This window comes from Leguminivora glycinivorella, chromosome 18, assembly GCF_023078275.1.
Source record: "Leguminivora glycinivorella isolate SPB_JAAS2020 chromosome 18, LegGlyc_1.1, whole genome shotgun sequence".
NCBI lineage: Eukaryota > Metazoa > Arthropoda > Insecta > Lepidoptera > Tortricidae > Leguminivora > Leguminivora glycinivorella.
In genome coordinates this window covers 6915742-6940114 of record NC_062988.1, presented here as the reverse complement: position 1 = coordinate 6940114, position 24373 = coordinate 6915742, and the positions used below count along the sequence as shown (strand labels likewise).

The 24373-nt window shown below is 38.8% G+C and overlaps 1 protein-coding gene across 1 annotated transcript; it reads left to right on the top strand.

Moving 5' to 3' along the window:
* Positions 1 to 1171: 1171 nt before the first annotated feature.
* LOC125235844 (RNA cytidine acetyltransferase) lies at positions 1172 to 22063 on the top strand. Its single transcript, XM_048142453.1, has 20 exons — positions 1172 to 1350; positions 1530 to 1624; positions 1705 to 1864; positions 2358 to 2494; positions 3337 to 3499; positions 4005 to 4147; positions 4766 to 4969; positions 5241 to 5313; positions 5700 to 5915; positions 6865 to 7092; positions 8121 to 8266; positions 10009 to 10156; positions 11655 to 11797; positions 14081 to 14218; positions 14691 to 14887; positions 15430 to 15596; positions 17684 to 17846; positions 19431 to 19513; positions 20761 to 20900; positions 21941 to 22063. The coding sequence occupies exons 1-20, from the start codon at positions 1243 to 1245 to the stop codon at positions 22041 to 22043; spliced, it is 2955 nt and encodes a 984-aa protein (XP_047998410.1). The 5' UTR covers positions 1172 to 1242; the 3' UTR covers positions 22044 to 22063.
* The last annotated feature ends 2310 nt before the right edge of the window (positions 22064 to 24373 follow it).

The following is a 24373-nucleotide window of genomic DNA, read 5'->3' as shown; positions in this document are numbered from 1 at the left end:
TTGAATCACTACGGACAGAATGTAACAAATAAACTAGGGAAATAAACATCTTTCTATTCTATTCTATTCTATTGCCAACAAAGTGATGAAGACGGATATACCTCCATGTAGAAGAGTAGCGTAAAGAACTGCAGGCATCAATTCAAACAATTCCTCGGAGAGAGCTCCACTATACAATAGTTCAATTAGAAAATGCCGCACTAGAGCACGTCTCCACACAGCGCCTAGTGGTAGAACTGAGCAGAAATAATCTGATAGACGACATATGGAGCTATATTTGAATACCTAATAAATTTCATAAAAAACCTATCAGAGAAGATAAACTTTATATAGAGCGGCAATACATCCAGAGATCGTAAGATTCAGAGGCTTGACTTGGACTTGATGGCTTCTTGGTCTTGGTATGGGGTCATAAGAGGAGATCCCTGTGAGTCCTGTGTAGTGAGTATTATATTCTTCGGTCCCATGACTGTGACCCCATAACAAAGTCTTGTGTGTTAACTCCACATTAAGATAGGTACAAGCTACACTCGGGCTGAAGCTAGGAACACACTACGCGGACGTCCGTCGTGAATCGACCGCGGACGGCAATCTGGACAATGGAAATACACACAACCGTGCAAACTATCGGTCGACGGACGCGGACGTGGCCTTGAGCGCATGGACGTCCGATTGAAATCTGGCTCGCTGGATCTTTTGTTCCGTGCACACTGATAGGTCGCGGTCGCGGTCGTTTTACGACGGACGTCCGCGTAGTGTGTTCCGAGCTTTATTATTCAAAAAGCTTGTAGATAATTCAATACAACATGAAACTTAGGATAAACTCTGATAAAAAAAAGCATGAAAATATCATCACCACATCACCACACAAGAGCTTAAGAGGAACAATGGAAAGAGTGGAAAGTGCACAGTAGCCTTATGCCTTATTTTTTATTTTTGGTCACACATACTTGCGTTTTGTTCATAGGCTTTGTTATTAATTTGGTAGTTTTCTAGGAAGAATAATTCTAATTCGTTTAATAAATAAGTAAAAGCTGCGAATTATTATTATTCTGTTATAACACACAAGTGTTATTCATAACATAATATTACACTAATTTGCAGTTTAACAAAACTCACCAACTGTCAACCGCAAAAATGTTTTTTGAGGTTATGCCTAATGTCACTGCGGTATGAGCTTTGAGGTTAGATTCTAACGTTGTTTTTGTTTATAAGTGTTATAAATCACAAGAATTTATTAAAATGGTCAAAAAGAAGATTGATAATAGAATTAGGGTTATGATAGAAAATGGAGTCAAGCTGGGTCATCGTACTATGTTTCTGTTGGTCGGAGATAAGAGCAGAGACCAAGTAAGTAAACTTTAAATTTCTGTGTATAATGTGTTTAAAATTGGCCTTTCTCGATTTGAGAACTTTGCTAGTGCCTACTAGTTACTACGACTTTGTAAAATAGTCGGAGTCGCTAATTATTAATAGTTTTTGTAAGTTGTTATTTGTGCTATTTCAGTAACTTACGATTATGTTTTTAGGTACCAATACTTTATGATATTTTGGTGAAATCAACTGTCAAGTCTAGACCCACAGTTCTCTGGTGCTACAAAAACAAAGATGAAGCTATAAGCAAGTAAGTAAATAATTACAGAAAATTATTTGACTATATACTTGCAATAAATTGTCATTTAATGTTGCACATGTTAATTTTAGTCATGGACGTAAACGGGCAAAGAAAATAGCAGCTGGTAAACTGGAGGTTTCTGAAGAATCACTGTTTGATGCATTCCGTGTAGCAACCACTATACATGGACGGTATTACTCTGAGAGCCATGCAATGCTCGGTCAGACCTATGGAGTATGTGTTTTACAGGTAAATAATTAATATAAACCATATACTTTAAATACACTTTGTTTTTAAAATACATTTTCTTGTTGGCAGGAGGCTAAAACTATTCCTCCTGACTACAGTCACACCACTCACACCTAATCAAATATATAAAAGAGGCACGTTCCTAAACACAGTCTAAGCTTGTGTAGGTGAATGCATACTATGCTTGTATGAGTGAAATATGACAAGTCGACTTTTCGCGTTTTTGACAGGCAGCAACTGTTAGGTAGCCGAGAGGGGGTGGGCGTCACTTTCCGCGGGGAGCGGATATGTTATTAGTAGGACTTGCAGACTAATTTTGAACAAAAAATTTTTAATGGATGACTTTGGGGCACAAAACAATAGCTCCATGTGGTTCTAAGAAGAACAACAAGCAAATTAATAAAGAAAAACAAAAGAACAAATGAATTATTTTTACAAATGACATAGTACACTCAAACACTAACAGAATCTCTATTTATTTATAAATTTTCAGGACTTTGAAGCGCTAACACCCAACTTGCTGGCTCGCACAGTGGAGACGGTTGAGGGAGGGGGACTTATCATATTCTTACTGAAGACTATGGACTCTCTCAGGCAACTGCATTCCATTACTATGGATGTCCATTCAAGGTTAGTCAAAAATCAAAATAATTTATTCAGCAAATAGGTCACATGGGCACTTTTACATGTCATATACATATGTACATATTTAGAAAAGATTTAAAATAGAATTGAAATTACAAATGATAATACTAATTTTAAACTCTACTACAATTACTTAGAGATGTATAAGGTCTAAGATGTCGAATTAAAACTAAAACTACACTTAAAATAAGAAGTATACAACTACTTACAAAAAAAAGTCTAACTACATTGTGTATTACTGATACAACTAGGTTTTTCCCGCGGCTTCGCTCGCGTTAGAAAGAGACAAAAAGTAGCCTATGTCACTCTCCATCCCTTTAACTATCTCCACCTAAAAAATCACGTCTATTCGTCGCTCCGTTTTGCCGTGAAAGACTGACAAACAGACAGACACACACCCTTTCCCATTTATAATATTAATATGGATACGCTAAAACTAATTATAGACAGACATAAACAACAGGCGGTGTTATCACTTCACTGCCTAAGGCCTGATTTAAGTTACATTGAGGGTACATACAATTTTGCACATCCATCAAATACCGCAATGTAATAAAACTCGTATGCGAGTTCTCGGGGGGCGCTGGAGCCTAGGTTGTAGGTATACAATAGACCACGTGACCCCCCCCCCTGGGGCCTGGGCCTTTAACCACGTGACCCCCCTCTGGGCACGAAGCTGGATCCGCGCTTGCCTGTCTGCTGATGTTTGGTTCAGTCTTCTGCTAAGTAAACATTCTTAGAAGATTTTATATTAAAAATTATAGCAGAAGTTAAATGTCAATGACAATCTAAAAAGAATCAAGTAATATATTTTGTGAATTTTTCAGATTTAAAACGGAAGCTCACGACACTGTAGTGAATCGCTTCAACGAGAGGTTCCTTCTGTCTCTGGCTGACAATCCCCGCTGCCTCATTCTGGACGACAACCTTACGGTGCTGCCGATCTCCTCCAAAACCGCGCAAGTGGAGCCTGTGAATGTATCACCCGAGGTATGATAAAAATGAAATTTTGCTTATTATTGATATTTTGGTACTAAACCATAAGAACTTTAGTCATAGAAATAATTAGCACTAACAATCAAGAGAGGTTTAAAATGCAGATGTTGCTTTTAGGTAAAACATCTATTACCTATGTATTACCACAATTAAATAAAAAAAAAAAAAGTAATTTGCTAATTTATTTCTCGATGTAGCGTTGTGTACTTTGTGTAGCGCTGCATATGGTGCGCAAATATGTTAAAAAATAAAGAATACTTTCTGGAATCGTTATAACAACAAAACACGGAACAAAAAATTCAGCCCTTTTTGATAATTACTATTTGAATATAAAAAAACACCCTATCTAAGCCTTCTAATAAAATTTTACAGATTCTTCTAAAATCGCAATCGCAAATGCGATCTGTACCTAAAGAACAAAGAAGAACAAGTTTCGAGTCAACGCTCGATCAGTTAAGATTCCAGTCCAGTACTATCATAATTCCTATGTTTATTTCAGCGCACTAACCCCAAGCTGACGGAACTAGTGTCGTCTCTCTCTGACACTCCGCCAGCCGGGCCTCTGGTCGCACTCTGTCGCACATACGACCAGGCGACGGCACTCATTGCTATCATTGACACACTGGCTTCGAAAACATCCAGGTACGTTATCATTATCAATCTTCACCACTCGTTTTTTTAGATTTTTATCATAAAAGTATATGAAATTGTATAATGTAATATCGTGTCTAACATTTGGTTTTAGTGTTAGCAGAAAAATGTACATGATTTCTGAGATCTTTAATCACAACTGTCTAAAAAAGGAGTTTAATGTTTTTAATAAGTACTTACCTAATTTACGATTTAGAAAGACCTATTTAGAAAGTATTTTGTGCTTGACTCTTAAGTTCCAGCAAAGATAAAATTAAATATAACTTTTTATCATTTTAAATTCTGCTTTTTGTTAAAACTGTATATGAGTAAAAGAGATTTGTATCGAATGAAGAATAGCGAAAACATTTGTTTATTTAAAATACTAACTTCCCCGCGGCTTCGCTCGCGCAAAATTCGAAAATTGCGGAATGCTCCATAAAAACTACCCCCTCCCCATTTTATGGAAGTGGGGGTTTAGAAAGAGATATAAAGTAGCATATTTCACTCTCCACCTCTTCAACTATCTCCGCCTAAAAAATCACGTCAATTCGTCGCTCCGTTTTGCCGTGAAATACGAACAAACACACATAATTACCCATTTATAATATTAGTATGGATTTGTTCCAGGCCTCCCCACTGCCTCACAGCGGCCAGAGGTCGGGGCAAGTCCGCCTGTCTAGGCCTCGCCGTCTCGGCCGCCGTCGCTCTTGGCTACGTCAACATATACGTCACCTCTCCCCACCCAGAGAACTTGATCACGCTCTTCGAATTCGTACTGAAAGGGCTAGACGCCTGCTTATACCAGGAGCACATAGATTACAACATACTTAGGTCGACTAACCCAGACTTTAAGAAAGCGATCGTGAGAATCAATATTGCTAGGAATTCGCGAGACAGACTGTTCAAGTGAGTATTAATAGTTATTACAAAAGCCTAGTCAAACTATGCCTTCAGAACATAGTATAGGTAAAGTCTCTTGGCTACGTCAACATATACGTAACCTCTCCCCCCACCCAGAAAACTTGATCACACTCTTCGAGTTGGTACTGAAAGGGCTAGACGCCTGCTTTTACCAGGAGCACATAGATTATAACATATTTAGATCTACTAATCCTGATTTTAAGAAAGCCATTGTGAGGATCAATTTTGCTAGGAACTCGAGGCAGACTGTTCAAGTAAGTGCTTTTTGACCGTTTATAATACTAAAACTAGTTCTTTTGAATATAGTATAGTATGGTAAAGTTTCTTGATTACATCACCAGAGCATTTTCACACTATCCGATCCCATATCGGATGTAGGAAGGATGTCAAAGATGGCGCTTTCAATGTAGGTATAAAACATCGGTCCTACATCCGATATCGGATCGGATAATGTGCACCCCATCCTGAGAAAATGATCACTACAATATTACAATAAGAACGGGTTTTGTTTGTATCTCAATATCCAGTCAATACAACATCCTTATGGCAAGCGATAATGTATAGCTTAAAACCACACTTCAAAGCGTTAGCATACAATTAATTGCTTGTTTTTTTAGTAACATAACTAAATTATTTTCAGTACATAACCCCAGACGACCATTCACTGCTAAGCGCTGCCGACCTAGTACTAGTTGACGAAGCGGCCGCCATACCGATCACACATGTCTCTGCGGCCGCTACCAAGGCACCGCTCGCGTTACTATCGTCAACGGTTTCGGGGTACGAGGGAACTGGCCGTGCGCTGTCTTTGAAATTGTTCGCGATGTTGCAGACGAAACATGATGCTCCAGCGCCGGTAAGAATATTCAACAACCCTGTACTACTGTATCTATTTATGTATAGATATTTTGGTTTTCATTGGATCGGTACCAAGGCACCGCTCGCGTTACTATTGCCAACGGTTTCGGGGTACGAGGGAACTGGACGAGCGATGTCTTTGAAACTGTTCGCGATGTTACAGACGAAACATGATGCTTCAGCACCGGTAAGAATATTCAACAACCCTGTACTACTGTATCTGTTTATGTATAGATATTTTGGTTTTCATTGGATCGGTACCACCGCTCGCGTTACTGTCGTCAACGGTTTCGGGGTACAAGGGAACTGGCCGAGCGATGTCTTTGAAATTGTTCGCGATGTTACAGACGAAACATAATGCTTCAGCTCCGGTGAGTGTTATTTTATAACCCTGTACCACTATATCCATACATATAGTGTTGGATCATTACTAAGGTGCGGTTGGCGTTACTATCGTCAACGATTTCGGGGTACGAGGGAACTGGCTGCGCGCTGTCATTAAAGCTCTTTGCAATTTTGCAAACAAAACACGACGCACCAGAACCGGCAAGAAAGTTGCACAACCCTGTACTATGAGATTTTTCGTTAGATATAAAATACATGTCACTAGATTCTAGGTACAAGAGAACTGGTTGCGCACTTGCATGCGGTTTTAACATATATCTCTGAGACTCATTCTAGTGACATTATTTTTTCTATAATTTTAAGCCTTATTTTCGTTACAAGTTTTTCTCAGTCAATTTTTCCTGTATCTTAATCTTATACAGTCTTTGAGATGTCTCTTATTGAAAACTGCTGGAATTCATTATTTTTTTGATGACTTTTATAACAATGCGCAAATTATAAATGCAGACACCAATCGCACTGAAACTCTGTTTAACATGTGTCTCGCCCCCTCATCTTTGGACCGGTCCAATGCGTTTTATAACAATATTGTGCCTTTTCAGATAAAACTAGAAGAGCCAATCCGTTACCGTTCCGGCGACCCGGTAGAAGCGTGGCTCAACTCTCTCCTCTGCTTGGAGTCCCCTGCGCCTTCTGTAGGCGTCGGGGCACCTTCACCGGCCGCTTGTGAACTATTTAGAGTGAATAGAGATGCTTTATTCTGCTACCATAAGGCTGCTGAGGCATTTTTACATAGATTGGTTGCTATATACGTCGCTAGTCATTACAAGGTTAGTTCTGAATCTTAGTTCAACTCTACATATACGGTATCTTCTATAGTCTTTAGGGGTCGGAAAGCGCTCGCCGGCCGCTTGTCAACTATTTTGAGTCAACAGAGACGCTTTATTGTGGCTGAAGCATTTTTACGTAGACTGCTTACTATATACGTCGCTAGTCATTATAAGGTTAGTCCGAAGAATAATTAACTGTTTAATAGTTCCTTGTACAATGTGTCCTAACACAATCAAAACGCTATGTATACCTATATTATCAATATTATCATAGTCATAGCGTCTTCTTCAGAGTAGTTATATTTTAGCGAAGTTTCGTTAGCGACCCGCCCAGACTTGGAACTGGTATTTATATGTGAAAATCGCATGCCCGTTAGTACTTTTTGAGTATATTTCATTGCGAACATGTAGACACGCGACTGTTTTTAGGGTTCCGTAGTCAACTAGGAACCCTTATAGTTTCGCCATGTCTGTCTGTCTGTCCGTCCGTCCGTCCGTCCGTCCGTCCGTCCGTCCGTCCGTCCGTCCGTCCGTCCGCGGATAATCTCAGTAACCGTTAGCACTAGAAAGCTGAAATTTGGTACCAATATGTATATCAATCACGCCGACAAAGTGCAAAAATAAAAAATGGGAAAAAATGTTTTATTAGGGTACCCCCCCATACATGTAAAGTAGAGGCTGATTTTTTTTTTCATTCGAACCCCAACGTGTGATATATTGTTGGATAGGTATTTAAAAATGAATAAGGGTTTACTAAGATCGTTTTTTGATAATATTAATATTTTCGGAAATAATCGCTCCTAAAGGAAAAAAAAGTGCGTCCCCCCCCCTCTAACTTTTGAACCATATGTTCAAAAAATATGAAAAAATCACAAAAGTAGAACTTTATAAAGACTTTCTAGGAAAATTGTTTTGAACTTGATAGGTTCAGTAGTTTTTGAGAAAAATGCGGAAAACTACGGAACCCTACACTGAGCGTGGCCCGACACGCTCTTGGCCGGTTTTTTAAATGATATGTCTAATTTCAGAACAGTCCCAACGACCTACAACTGTTAGCGGACGCGCCAGCACACAACCTGTTCGTTTTGCTCGCGCCGACGCCGCCGAATGCCACATCCATGCCTGAAGTGCTCTGTGTCCTACAGATGTGTCTTGAAGGCAACATCTCTGATAAGTAAGTTAATCGTTATACTACCTTTTAGTATTACCCACCTAATCAGTACCTTTACACTTTTTAATTATCCGTACTAATATTATAAATGGGAAAGTGTGTGTCTGTTTGTTTGTCCGTCTTTCACGGCAAAACGGAGCGACGTATTGACGTGATTTTTTAAGTGGAGATAGTTGAAGGGATGGAGAGTGACATAGGCAACTTTTGTCTATTTCTAACGCGAGCGAAGCAGCGGGAAAAACCTAGTATATCATACACCGTGTCCAATAAGTTTGAATACAGCACAAATAGCCAATAAAACAAAATGAACAAATAGTTACTACATTATTATTATATTTTATGAATGGCACTCTTATTTACTACATTCACAACAAATGTTTTGGAATAACTCCAGCATTAACTTGTTTACCAGCCTCAAACGCTTCTCAAACGGATCACACGCGGCACGCACCGTTTTCTTCACATTTCATCCCAAATACTCTCAATAATCTTTTTGAAATGATCTAGGTTTATGATTTTATAAAAATTTAGTCTTCAAAGCATGTATGACCATACAAAGTAGTCTAATACGCCTAAACCTGGAGGCCTGGGTGGCCACTCATGTTTCGGATAAAAAACTGCCAAATTAGTCTGAAACTACGCTAGAATACCATTTGCCGAATGTGCTGGAGGTGCGTCTTGTTGGGACACATGATACTCATTCCCAAGCATCCTTTTTAACTTTAAGGCATTTTTTTCTCCAAAACCTTGGTTTTAAAGAAAAAAACGTTGATTTTAACGCTTTTATCTGTAAGTACTGAAGGTAGTTTACCTCACTTACATACTGCATCCCACACCTGGGCCGATGGTGAGCTCTGGAACCTAGGCACATTTTTCTAGTTGCCCGGAACGTTATCTATCCTCGGTACCCATAATAGTTTATTTTGGACACGTGGCGTCTGTTTTATCACATACAGATTCTGCTTATAAAAAATAACTCGTCACCTGCGTGCCGAGCAAGTATTTTGTTGGCACTTTACCTCTTTGTTTTTCTTAGACACTTCGGAAATTTCATGAACTTTGTGCTTGTATTTTATTAAAAGGAATATACTCTTCAGTTTAAATAAGAATTTGATGGCCTGTGATCCCTATATCTTTAGAACTGAGGTAAAATGTGAGTATTCGGACTTATTGGACACGGTGTAAGTGCTATTTGTGAACCAGATATGTCAGCACGGCAACATATTCTAACCTACAAGAAAAGAGCGTTCTCCCATCTTAAACGCCGCAACGCACCTACATTTGTCCTCGTGTTTACTTTGTCAATAAGGGACGGTAATCGGTTATTAACAGGCGATCCGTCTGCTTGTTTAGTTGCCTACTATCGCATTTTTTTGTGAAAATAATCAATTTCAGTAGTATAATTTCACATGCAGAGGCAGAGGCATGTGTCCAACAGTTTAAAAACAATTAAAAACGTATATTTTATTTGTTTCGTATTCTATCCTCCTAAGGACCAATGTCCTACCTATAGTACTTATTCAGTTCGATGAAATTTAAATCATATTCAATTGGAACAGAGTCGCATTTGTTTTGTTTCATTAACTTTTCAATCAAAACCAAAATCAATTCTATTCCCTGGACTAAAGGTTCATATTTCAGTGGCAAATTCTGGATTTTTCATTTGTATGGCTGGGCCTTAGGAGGCTATAAAATGTATTTTAATCAATATCTTCGCACATGAATTTAACGAACTATTTTTTTAGATCTGTTCGCGACAACCTCGGTCGCGGCCGCAAGGCAGCAGGTGACCTTATTCCTTGGAACATCTGCGAACAGTTTGGAGACAGGGACTTTCCTAAATTATCCGGCGCTAGGATAGTCAGGATAGCCACGCATCCATCTTACCAGCGGGTATGTTCAGTCGAATCCACAAAAATGTTTACAAACCAACATTTAAAATTGCCTGTGTGGTGACGGGTTAAGAATTTCACCACCCCCTTTCTTCCCGTGGGTGTCGTAGAAGGCGACTATGGGATATGGGTTAAATTGTGGCGTAGGCGAGAGGCTGGCAACCTGTCACTGCAATGTCACAGTTTCGTTTTCTTTCAACCCCTTATTTGCCAAGAGTGGCACTGAAGCTTTAGTAGTTTCATGTGTTCTGCCTACCCCTTTATGGGATACAGGCGTGATTGTATGTATGTATGTATGTATTTAAAATTGTATATTTTTAAGTTTGAATAGGTAGACGTTTGACCACGATCACACCTGATTGTAAGTGATGATGCAAAGAGTGTCACATGCGCGTTGCCACCCCATTAGAAACCTGTACATTCCCTTTTGCTGTGTTAAATACACAGTAAAAAGGAGTGCACAAGTTCCAAGGAGGGTTCGGGCTGCCGACGACTCAAAGGACAATAGACGGAATAAGTCAGTTCCGTAAGTCCTCCCGTCATCAGCACACCGCACCCTCGTTGAGCTCTGGCAGCCTTACTCACCGGCAGGAACTCAACACTATGAGTAGGGTCTAGCGCTTACCTAAGAGATACTTATTTACTCTTGCTTTAAAGAGAATAGTAATATACTGTCTTAGAGTATTGTCTTGATCTTGATCATAAAGCAACTGACGAAGTAATTTATATGAATAAGGCCCACTCGAACCAACCACTTAACTCAGGGTTAGTGGGCTATCTGTCTAATTCCATATAAAATGGTGGGTTAACCCTTCATTTTCGTTGGTGCAAGTGGCCCTTAACACTAAAGTATAAACGAATAATGTATTGTCCAAGAAGAAGGATTCTTTTACGTTTATGTAACCATGGAAACAATGTTTTAATGTTGCTAAGCTTATGTACTTAGGCCGACAGTCCACTATCATAATTATGTTTATCATAGAAATATGATTATGGCACAAACACTCACGAAACGAAACGCTCGTAGATATCTATCTCTATCGCTCTTGCGTATTGGCGCGACAGAGCCAGACTACCTTTCGCGGCGTTTCGATTTCGTTTCGCGTCGCAGAAATGCCATTCGGCTACGGTACCTGGTCAATGAGAATGTCAACATAGACAAACCTGATAAATATATTCATTTTCACAATTTGGGTCCCCCCAATTAGCAAAAGTTGTTAACAAAAATTAACTCGCTGTCAGTTTTGTGAAAATAATTAAACATAAAATCTGTTTAAAAATTTACTTTTTTCACATTCTGGTTATCGCTTAAAGTTTATGTCAATTAACACAAAAACAATATTTTTATTGAAATTTCATGCTTAGTTATAGTCACAAAACTGACAGTGGGTTAATTTTTGTTAACAACTTTCGCTAATTGAGGCGTCCCAAATTCTGAAAATGCTCATACGTAACTTTATTATACTATTATTCTTAACAATCGTTGCTTTTTTAAATAGATGGGCTACGGAAAGCGGGCGCTGCAACAACTGGCTTCGTACTACACTGGCGACATCCCGTGCCTCGATGAAAATAATTCCGATAGTGAAGAGGTACCTGATAAGAGGGCGGGAGACCTGCACACGGAAACCATTGTACCCAGGTAATAGTTAAGGGCAGTGAACCCAAAGTAAATAAACAATCCCTATTCTGAAAATTAACCTCTAATAGGCTAGTAGACTCGTATCGAATTTAGCACATCAAGTTATTGTTTTCTGTAATATTTGACTTAAGAAATCAATATTTATAGCTTGCGGGGATTAAAAGTGCGTGATGACTGCGTATTTTTAATTAAAGATGTGTGTATGTTTTTTTTAAATTATGGACTCCAAAAACGATTTTGGCCAATGGAGTGACGTCACATAATTCAAATCAACTATAGAAATTAGAGGTACTAATCTAATCTCCATAGAAGCAACCTCTATTGTATTAAAATTCATAGTCGTTGTTCGGCTGTGACAATGTCAAATATTTTTTCTAAATCGACTTACGTCATGTCCTCATGTCATAGATATTCTATAGATTAATATGGCTGATCTTGTTTTTGCCTGATCACGTAAAAGTAAATTTTAAATTATTTTTTTGCGGGTTCGCGGGTTTGCTATATATATGGTACTATTTTTTTTCGTTCAATTAGACAGTAATTAATAATATAAGACATACTTTGAAAAAGGGTCAAGTAGCCTATTTGTAAACTCCCGCGATTAAAGATTCAAAGACCCCTGCAACTTGTATATTTTTACGGTGTTTATGACCCCCGTCGGTGTTTATGGCGGCCGTGTGGTGACGGGTTAAGAATTTCACCACCCCCTTTCTTCCCGTGGGTGTCGTAGAAGTCGACTGTGGGATATGGGTTATATTGTGGCGTAGGCGAGGGGCTGGCAATCTGTCACTGCAATGTCACAGTTTCTTTTTTTTTCAGCCCCTTTTTGCCAAGAGTGGCACGTTCATGTGCTCTGCCTACCCCTTTATGGGATACAGGCGTGATTATGTATGTTTATGATCGTTGGTGGTCACGATGTCACGACCCATTACTAGGCTGCTTGAAAATATTAAGAAATGAGAACTCAATCATTTTCGTTAAAACGGCTGAAAGTTGGATCCTAAAATTTGCAGCAAGTTTCCGGATTTGAGAACTATTGCATATGCGTCGTATTATGAAAATTATACCATCCAATATGCGACCACCTATAAAGAACTCGCAATAAGTAGATGGCACCACTACAAATGTGCCTTGTTGCCATCGATTATACTAGTAGACGGCTTTAAGTGTCACTTTCGACATAGATTTATGGCTCGAAAGTGACACTTAACGTCTATCTACAAGTAATCGATGGCAACAAGGCATTTTTAGTGGCGACATCTACTTTTTGCACGTTCTTAGGTGGTTTAATTTAATGAGATGGTATAATCCTAGATTCTTATATTTAATCTATGGTCGTATGTACTTTCATATTAGGCCCACTTGAACCAACCATTTAACTCAGGGTTAGTGGGCTGTCATCTGTCAAATTCCATATAAAATGGTTCCATATCGTCACTACTTTGAAAAACTCTCGTACTCGTATCTCACGCTGCTTCTCAAAGTTAAAACGCAGTAAGTCTATATGCATTCCATACATACTTACTACAATTTTCTTTTCATTGACAGATGAAGATACAAGTTTTTGTAAAAGTAGTGACGATATAAAACTCCATTTTCGTTGGTGCAAGTGAGTAGTTTTGTGCTAGCGTTAAGAGCAAAGTTTTATTCTTTGGTTTAATACCGTCTCCATGTTTTAAAACGACTTTTTTCTTTAAAAATGAAATGTTTATTGTCAGATTGTGAATTAGGTACAATGGTCTTAAAACAATATCAGGGTGGTATCATCAAAATCACCGCGATGCGGCGCACAATATTGTTAATACCAAAACTAATCTTACAGCTAAATAATTGACAGCTAAGAGTGATATACTGATTGGTCGACAACGCGATAGATAAAAAAAATGTGTTTCAGATGCAGGTAAATTTGCCAGGTATCGCAAATTAGTATGGAACTTGTATGAAGTTCTATTTTTGAATTTTTTTCAGTTAACTAAAGTGTAATGAAATATTATAGTTGACTAAGTGTCAAAGACTATCCAACACTGAAAAGTCAGCACTTATTGTTTAGTCTGTGGTGTCCTAATTGACAGATTAAAGTCGACGAGTAGAAAAATAATATAATGTCAGGCTATTACATATAATGCGAATGAAATAATTAGATAATTAATACAAATGACGAAAAAAATATATTTAAATATACTATATTATGCTAATCAATTGCCAATTGAATAAAACGATCACTTATCTTATAATAAGCCTTATAAAGCACCATTTATAAAGTTACCGTTTACAAACTTTTAGAGCGAAACCGCCTACTCTCCTTAAGCGGTTATCAGAAGTGCAAGCTGAGCATCTAGACTATCTGGGCACCAGTTTTGGACTCACAGAAGATCTACTCAAGTTCTGGAAATCTCAGAAATACGTGCCTGTTTATTTAAGGTAAGTTACAAACATTTTGCCTCAACTTTATTGATAACATCAAAGGTAAGGTAAATATACAGTTATCCTTATTTTAATAAAAATAATAAACCTAAATTAAATGTCCGAATAACTGTCGTTGGGGACGAATAATTCACCTTGAGAAATTTTGTTCTTAAGTTATTTAATTCAAATATACGGATCACAAAGTTTGGGGTACTTCATATACAATGAATAACCTAATAACTCAGATGGGAAGGTCGAGATGGCTATCGCTTAAAAAAAGCGGGACCTACGCCAAATCTTTAGTGTTTCAAAGGATTTAATATAAATACTACACGTCACAAATGTTGGGATAACTTGGTCAAGGAGGACGATGAAAAACTAACCTCTCTCAAGGATGTCACCATCGGAAGTATCCAAATATGTAGCCACTGAAAACCTTTTTAGACTTTGTATTGATACTTTTCACCATATAATTCTCCATCCTCAGCCAAAAAGCGAACGAGCTAACGGGCGAGCACTCGTGCATAATGCTTCGCGCGCTCGGAGACAACTCTTGGCTAGCGGCGTACAGTGCAGACTTTAGGCGACGCCTAGCCCGGCTGTTGGGTCGAAGCCTTCGCGCCTTACCCGCCTCGCTTGCCTTACCCACTTTGGTGAATGAGAGTATCAATATAGAGAAACCTGGTAAATATATTCAGTAATATAAGTTTAGAAAGCCGGTGGCTTACACTACAGACATCAGAAGACGGTTGGCAAAGTTACTAGGCCGAATTTGGTGCGCTTTGCTCGCTTCGCCCGCTTTTCGTACACTGGTCAACGAAAGCGATAATAATGACACACCAGCACGGGTAGCATGGTCGCGCGATAGACGATAAAATATCAGGCCGTCTCTATCGCACTATTAGTAAGTGCGATAAGGACGGCCAGATGTTTTATCATTTATCGCGCGACCATGATTGCCTGCCAGGTCTGCTATGTCCTAATTATGTTCCTGTTCGTTGCCAGGCAACTCTACAGATTCGGCTTGGGACATGTTTATATAAGTATTTTTGATTTCCAACTGAGATGACACAGCTTAGAAAACATATAAGAAAGAAAACACACTCTAATTAACGTGTCAAATTTCAATTGAATGGTACAAAAATACTAGTATTTTTTACGCATAGGTATATTAATTATTGCATAATTTTTTCTTCATTCTAACTATTACATATTTTCTTTTTCAGCGCTCACAAAAGAATTGATCAGTCAACACTTATCCAATCACGACTTAGCACGGCTAGAATCGTATTGCCGACAGCAGGCTGATTACAGGCTCATAACCGACTTACTGGCACCTATAGCGACTTTAGTATTTCATGCCAAAGTCGCTAAGTTGGACGCTGTTCAACAGGTACGTTAGAATAAATTTCTTAAAATGAATGATTTTTTGTATTTAGGATGTCTGAGGTTTTTATTGTATATTTTGTATGTGTTTTTGCTAATAAAAACAAGTATTGTATTTATTGTCAAAATTAAAATGATAACTACTTCTTAGTTCTTATTAGATTTATTACTTATTAACATAAACCAAAGAGGATAGGGTATTATAGAGAGTTACTGTCAAAGTAAAATGTGTAATCACAGCTAGTGCATACGAGTAGACTGCCGTCTCTTGACACAGGCTTAAAACTTTTGAACCTCAGTTTTGACAATTTGGCCCATGTTCTTAGCTTGATATGTTTTAAAATGTCAAATATTAATATTAGCGCCATCTAGCCGAGCGTTCCCCAAAGGTGTAACGCCATCTAGGCCACCGTACCTTTTTCTCTAGGGCTTTGAGGTACGTTTTTTTCTTAGACTTGATCCGTCTTTACAGAGTTATATGTCTTTGCTTAAACGTAGGTATGCAGCTTATACAAGTACAGTGTCCAACAAAACAGTTTCCACGGTTTGACTGTGGGATCGTGCAGTCTCTACTCTCTTATATTACAGGTCGATTCACGAAAGCTGGCACGAATGAAATGAACGAAACTTTGATTGTGTGAGTGACACCTGCATAGCTGGGCACCGTTAATCAAATAGTTAACTTCGTTAATCGCTAATCCGTTACTAAAACAGTTAACTTCGTTAATCGTTAAAGCGATACATTTCGACAAATTTAACGTAAGTTAAAGTTAATCGTTAATCCGTTAACACGTGAAAAAAAATGAACTTTTCTTTAAATATTTAGTTGCATCAGTATCCACTATAACGTATTATATTTCTGTAAAAGGCCGAAGTACAGCTAGCCTATTGAACTGTAGGCTGCACGTGGAAGGCAGTGATCGCCTGAGCTACTGCCAAGAGCTGTGTCAGGAGAGATGCTGGCGGTGACGGGACTGTTGTGGCAATTTGGGCGGTAGAGGCTAGGGAAGCGAATGTGGTCGTAAATAGGGCTCGAATTTGCTGCCTGCTTTATCACTACAACAGTCGCCATGGTAAAGCTTAGGATTCACCGAATCAAAGTTAGTAAAATCAAATCCATGTGATAAATACTTTTTTAGGTACTATTTCGGACTTTTAGCAATCGACATCGGTAAAACCTAGGAATTAAACCGGCATTTCGCAGCGCAGATGGCGCCTGTGCCCTACTAGATTAACGATTAACGGACTCGGAGAAATTTAACGGAAGTTAACGAGTCCGTTAACATTTTTTCAAGTTAACTTAAAAGTTAATCCGTTAATCGAAATGTTAACTTCGTTAATTAACGATTAACGGATTAACGAGTTAATGCCCAGCTATGGACACCTGTATTGGTATACAGTCGTAACTGTCAAGAGCCACCATTTTATTGGTTAATCTGTCACACACATGCATATTTTCATTCAAACATTCGTTCCATTCGTGCCAGCTCTTGTGAATTGACCTGTAATATTAGGGACTTGAGTGTTCTATGACTTCCATGCCAAAGTTAAACTTAGTGAATTAAAACGCTTTTCAACAGGTATGTTTAAAATATGTAATTTATCAATCCAATTTATTAATTATTATCGGATTTGATGAATACGCAGAATGACAGGTTAGTTTTAATAACAAAGTTGTAGGCTGGGACATTTTTTCAAAGTTGTCCACCCCTTTTTTTTGTAGCATGGGTATTTTTTACGCGATTCATACTCAGAATCGCGGGATCTTTCGATCCTGGTTGGAGAAAAAAAAATCCCAAGATTTCCTACATTTGGCGGTAACGGAATGGAAGGTTTCAAACCTTCCATTCTTGGTACACTTTTTTTCTCCTCTTAGGATTGAAAGAGCTCGCGATTCTGAGTGGAAAGCACATAAAAAAATCCAAATCTAAAAAAAAATGGGGTGGACAACTTTGAAAAAAAAAATGGCCCAGGTTATGGTGCTTGCACAAGCTTCGAGCGCACGCACCATCCGTGTAATCAGTCACTTTTTGATTTTTTGTTTTTTTTTTTGTTCTTTTAAAAGTAACCCCTAACCCTAACTTAATCCCGCAGGTGGTATTCGTAGCCATGGGATTCCAAATGAAAGAGCCGGACGACATAGCCCAAGAGCTCGGGCTGCCGGGGTCGCAGATCCTCGCCAAGTTCTATGAAGCCTGCAAGAAGATCAACGCTAGCTTCAACACGGTGCTCGAACATTCTGTAGCTAAGGAAATAGGTAAGAAATCACCTCGCTTATCTTTAGTCAAGTTTAATTAATAGATTTTACTCTGATAACGCCCACTTGCACCAACTCAGGGTTAGGCCGTTTTCACATTATCCGATCCGATATCGGATGTCGGAATGATTTCAATGGAAAAAATCCAAGATGGCGCCTGTAATGTATGGGATATCGGTCCGACATATCGGATCGGATAGTGTGAAAACGCACTTAGTGTCTCTCTGGGGCGGCCAGTACGCTGCATCTGAGGCGCGCTATGTAGTGATTCGGAGGGTATGAAATCCTCCACAGATGTGGCTGGCGAGGTTGCGGAGGAGTGCCGAAACGTGCCTGCGACCTCGTCCTATAGCCCTGAAGCGGCAGTCGAGGGGTTTTAGTGGGTAAACCATGGGTCTCATTAGCCTATATGGGAGCCGGTCCCTGCGCCTGGGATGGTATGCGTAAAGCATTCCCTCTCGTTTAAAAAAAAAGGGTTAGTGTCTGTCAAATTCCGTATAAAATGGTGGGTTAACCCTCGGGTGAAAGTGGCCCTTATTGTAATGTAAAATATTGCTAAGAGCATTATGGGTCTTCCTGTCAGAAAAAAATCGCAAAACTACGCATCTGATTCAAAACCTTACACATAATATGTGACTTTTCCATTAAAAGAGCTATATGAACGAAAAATAAGAAAAGTAATGAACAATGACAACATTTTTCGCAATATAAATGTGACGGTAGGAAATTATAAATTGCGGTATTTCAGCAATTAATGTGCTGAATTTTATGTAAAATTAAGATGTAGAATGCTATTGCATTCTTATGTGTGTGTGTTTGTGTGTGCTGTTGAGGAACATTCCGCAATCTAACAAAAATCGCTCGCCGCCGTCTAAATTAGCTCTGAAGGTGCTTTTTCACTTAGTGTTCGGAACAGTTCTGAGCGAGCATTCGTTCCCATACCTTTATCGGTGCACCAACAAACACTAACAAACTGGGTACGTAGCCGAATGGTACAAACGCTCACGAAACGAAACGTTCGTAGATATCTATCTCTGTCGCTCTTGCGTATTGCCGCGACAGAGCCAGACTACCTTTCGCGGCGTTTCGTTTTCGCAGAAATGCCATTCGGCTACGACACCTGAACAGAACACTAAGTGAAGACACAGCTTTATATATTCGCTCTCATAAAGATAGTAAACTAGAACATTCCTTTGCTAATCCGCGAATTAATAACGTGCAAGTTAATCAGTGCTAACCCGTTATACTTACTTGCGTATTTTTTTTACATGTAATTAATTTTCCCACCCTCCCACCGCGAAAAAAAAATACGCAAATAAATATAACAACCCACCACCAAAAATACAAAACTCGACACGTGTTTCGCCTCTCTACGAGGCATCCGCAGGAGCTGATGTTGACGGTCCGAAGTTCCGCAACTGACTGTTCGCTTTTGTCAGTTGCGGAACTTCGGACCGTTAGTTTACTATTAACATGAATTTCCGCAAAGTAACGCCTGATTCCATCGATTATCTCATAAAGATACTTCGCTCGACCTCTACTCTCGCTTAAAATGTTCAGTAATAACATTTCATCTTTGTCCAGGCATCGAAGACATGAGCGCGGAGGTGGACACGAGCGGGCCGGTGAAGCAAAGCCTGAACGAGGAACTCGCGAAGGCGGCTAAGGTAATTGTTGTTTTTGGATTTACAGTGCTTTGTGTGTGGGTGTTTAGGAATAAATGAGATGAACGTATTTGTAGCTTTTATTTATTTACACCTTACACTCACTGAAAGGTCAACTCTGGTGTATATTTTATGTGCTTAGCAATTATTGCACAAAAGATAATATAATATGTACAATAGTTAGTCTACCTAGACTAAATGTTGTAGGTTTATGGGTAATTGAGTTTGTAATAGAGATAGAGCGATTGGAAAGAAGGAAAGAGTGATAGAAGAATAATTGCACGTTGGTAAAAAAAGAACCGTTGAACATCTATGAACATGTGATGAAAAACGAGGAATAGAATATAAAGATTAACCCTTAAATGCATGACCTTAACAAAGATATATTCAAATTTGAATTTTGACATGAGGCGTCATCCATATATTACGTCACAGTGTAAGGGGGAGGGGAGGGGTCATACTAAATGTGACAATCCCTGTTAAAGGGATACAAAAAAGCGTGACATAGGAGGGGGGGAGGGGTCCAAAAACCTGAAATTTGGTGTGACGTAATATGTGGATGATCCCTGATGTCATTAGAGTCAAAAATAGATGATGCATATATACATCAATATGCATTTAATGGTTAAAGACTGGTGTAAAAAGCGCTATACGAAACCTTGTTTTGTAGCAAATGTATTGTCAATCTGCTTACCACATGTACAAAATCCAACAGCGCCATCTGAAGTGGATGAGTCTGATTGCAGCTCAAGCGTTTTGCTCCACCTCTAGTGAAAGGGCGTCTCGTTAGTTCTAGTCTCAAGTACCATCAGGCAAAGTACAGTACGCACGTGTATTATACGACGTTTTTCAGTACATATGGCCCTATGAAGTTTCAAACATATTGAATCACTTCTCGCACTAGTGCGACAAAACAGCACCATGTCACATCTCGGACACTGTCGGTCAAATATACGATGAGGCGCGTTCCTAGCACACAGTCTAAGCTCGTGTAGGTGAACGCGTACTATGCTTGTATGAGTGAAATATGACAGGACGACTGTTCGCGTTTTTGACAGGCGGTAACTGTGAGGTAAGAGGGGGTGGGCGGCACTTTCAGCGGGGAGCGGGAGTGGCCATACTGTACTATAGTACTCTTTGTTATACTGTGACCATGTGTACTGAAATACTTGTAAGTTCTTTTCTTTTTTGCCAAGCTCTAATATTCAGATTATAACAGGTACTTACTAATATATGGTTCGTGGTTGCAGGAACTCGAACGCAAGCAACGCAAGGAACTGTCAAAGTTGATGGGCGAGGATCTAGCGCAGTACCGCATCAAAGGTTCCGACATGGACTGGGGGCAAGCGCTCGCCGCCTCCAAGGCTAAGGGACTAGTCTCTGTTAAAAGGTATGTGTTGTCACTTCAGTGATCAATTATCTGACAGTTTACATGGTAATGGTTGCCGAACTTACAGATGGCGCTAATGTGCTGCTAAAAATATCGGTGATATACTCGTAATCGACTTTATCTTTGTTTTGAATAGTAAAATGTTCGAACGGAACGAAAGGGATCGATGGATAGAACCCTATTATTTTTGATTGTTTTAAGTGTACTACATTCCGACGTTTCGAACACACATTCGTGGCAGTAATTTACAGCATTCGTGGTCAACGGGTGACTACGTTTTTTGAATTTATCTCTAACGCAAAACGTTAACGTAGAAGGTTATTTTTTACTGTTTAAAGAGACTGTATACCTGAGTTTATGTTATTTTTAATATCAATTTGATACCTCCACGTGTTCCCGAGGTAAAGGATCCTATACATAGACGGACGTACAATAAAGCAAAAACGAGTTGACACTACACCTGACAAACCCCACACAAAAAAGCGTAGCCCTAAAATGTATAAAGCGTAGCCATAAAAGGCCTTTTAGGCTTAAAACTAGAAGGCGCTGTTCTTATTTGTTATAAGAACAAATGACATATTTCTTTATTTTAAAATCATGATATCACATCAATACATATTTAGAAAAAAAAAAAAAAAAAAAATTGTAGGCATCATCAGTGTAGTAGTAGTTATGGTAGTATTTAATAGGTGGCGCTAAAAAATCGAGGTACTGTACGTAAATCCTATATAAATAATCTTTGCAATAAAGCACACCTCGGCCACTGGCGATGAAATATATGAAAGAGGCGCGTTCCTAGCACACATTCTAAGCTCGTGTAGAACAACGCGCAGGTAGTATGCTTGTATGAGTAAAATATGACAGGTCGACTATTCGCGTTTTTGACAGGCGGTAACTGTGAGGTAACCGAGAGGGGGTGGGCAGCACTTTCAGCGGGGAGCGGGAGTGGCCATACTGCACGATAGTACTCTATACTGTGCAATAGAGTAAGGATTCCGTTGAGGTCTTCTGAAATGACCATTAACATGTAAAACTTACAGTGGCGAGAAGCGGCTGGGCGATGACAGTAAGGAGCTAGACGAGCTGTTAGAGCGAGAGCCCGGCAAGAAGAAGAAGAAGAAACACAACCGCAAAGATGTTTGAATAAACTCATCGTTAGTATATTACGAGTTTTTTTACACTCAGTCTTCTGACCCATTTGACCCACATATTTTTCGCTTTTTATAATTAATGAAAAAATACATATAGAGCATCAAAGTTCCGGAGTGGGGGCTTGTGACGTCACTTCTAAGTAAAAATTGTACCTAGGCGTGACGTCACGCGAAACTTCAACGCACTGTACCGTCGTCATTTTTCGTTTACGAGAAAAAAGAAAAAATACGTGTCAAATTCTTTGATAATCTTACTGACGGACTAATTAGTTTTTTTAGTCGTCTCGCCTATTCTCTTGAAGGTTTAATGAAACTATGCAATAGTCAGGGATATTTGCCCCCTTAAGTGTTCATTTTAACTTATTAAAGAAACAAGAGTTTTTTAATGTTTTATTGTGTACTTGAACAATGCTTTTTAGATATGAGTATGTTGTATACTGATTCTACTGAACTGACAGTATCAAAAGTAACTTTTTTTTTCAAACAACAATCTCATTGTTAACACTGATATATCGCATCTAGATCTAATATTTGAAGTATTATATGAAGTTCCAATAAGGACGTTAAGTTCTGAAGGAGTCGGGATGATGACAATTAAAAGCCAAATTCAATAATAATTTCTATAATTATTATAATATAAAAAAGTGTTGGTAGTTATTCAACCCTCGGAATAGACAATAGATATTTCCTCTTAAACATAACAAATATGAGGGTCAGAGCGCGGTCGCCGCCGCGGTTTGTAAAAAAATAACTTTTTAACGCGCTCCCGCGCCGGCCAACGCCTCCGCGCCCTCATATTTCTATACTTTACCATTTTATTACAATATAATGATCTAAGAAAAATAATATTTTCGTCTAACGCCAGTCGGGCGTTTGGTAAACAATTTTATACTATAATTTGTTTGTTCCTTAATTAGTACACGCCTCTACTGACATTGAAATGCCGCGAGCGGCGACTTAGCGGGCTCGAGATAATCATTCTTAACTTCACGTGATTTGAACTTAAAGCATCCATCTTTTATTTAGTTGGAGAGAAATGGATGCGTTCCCCATCAGTGAAAAATTCATTCTAATCCTTTTAAGGATGATTTTCACCGAGCCACGCTACAAATCCCGCCTCTACAGTTACATAATGACACAAACTCGCCCCACGTACTTTAACACTATTATATAATAAAACATCCACTACAAAACATAAATTTAGAATATTATTAACATTAGCCGTTTATTGTTAGTTTTACTTTACGCGATTTTCGTTCATTTATACAGTTTCTCTCACTGAATTTGGCGAGACATTTTTAATTATCACAATTGACAGTTTCAAGATTTTTGGAAGTGTGTGAAGATATATTTGGTGGTATTGTGAAGAGGAATAATTAAAAATATCCCGCATGCAGCTTTGGCGAAGCGAGAGGATGGAAAAGTCCGGTCGTTGCTAACAGGCCGGTCATTACATATACAAATACAATACATAGGTTATAATTGAGAAGGAATTGCACTTAGGAAAGAAGTATTCGCGACTCTTGGCACTTCGTCTTATACTAATAATTTGTTTCTTGACTCGAGAAGTCAAATGAAAATTGGTCTGAACTTTATTCGTAGGTCTCAAGCTCGGAGAAAAGAATGGGTGTCGACAGAGTAAGTACTTACAGAAATCACTCAGTTTACATGTATATTTGCCATAGGATGCTAATGGGAGAAGCATAGGAGCGCTGCTAAACGCCTTAAACGCCGCACGAAAGAGACGCCTTCATAAATAAGACAGGGAAATATAATACCGAAATATTCTCAGTGTTTTCCCGTCGGACGGCGATTAACGCGCAAGCAGCCATATTAAAATTATTTCGTACACCGAACACTACTCGTCTAAACACGTGCGATATAAAATATATTTGAAAACGTCCAAAATCTGAACTTATTGTATAAAGGAAGCAGTGTACAGCCGGGTCATATAGTATGAAGCGAATGCACTAGGTCTTATTGCGACTCTTAAGTTATTGCTACGACATAATATACTGATCTACGTCTTACATAAATGTAAATATAATCAATTACAACATCCAATAGAAAGAAACATTATTAGATTATTGCGTTAGTTCATCTATCAACTGAGAAGGGGTTTCAGTTAAACAATTGTATAGGTATATACTCTTTACGATTAGTGCTTAGTTTACAGTGCAGAGAAAGAATACTGGAGTACGCCATTGAAATAAACCGACTTGGACTGAACTTTCGATTGCGCGTATTTGTTCAAAAATTACAATTAAAAATAAACACACCAAAAGTTATTTTAATACATCAATTATTACGAGGTTACAACGT

Bases quoted from the DNA above. Each gene is read 5' to 3' on its own strand.
- LOC125235844 (XM_048142453.1), top strand. From the start codon at position 1,243: ATGGTCAAAAAGAAGATTGATAATAGAATTAGGGTTATGATAGAAAAT. The intron at 8,267-10,008 runs GTAAGTTAATCG...CTATTTTTTTAG, and splicing joins GAAGGCAACATCTCTGATAA to ATCTGTTCGCGACAACCTCG. The intron at 17,847-19,430 runs GTAAGAAATCAC...ATCTTTGTCCAG, and splicing joins TTCTGTAGCTAAGGAAATAG to GCATCGAAGACATGAGCGCG.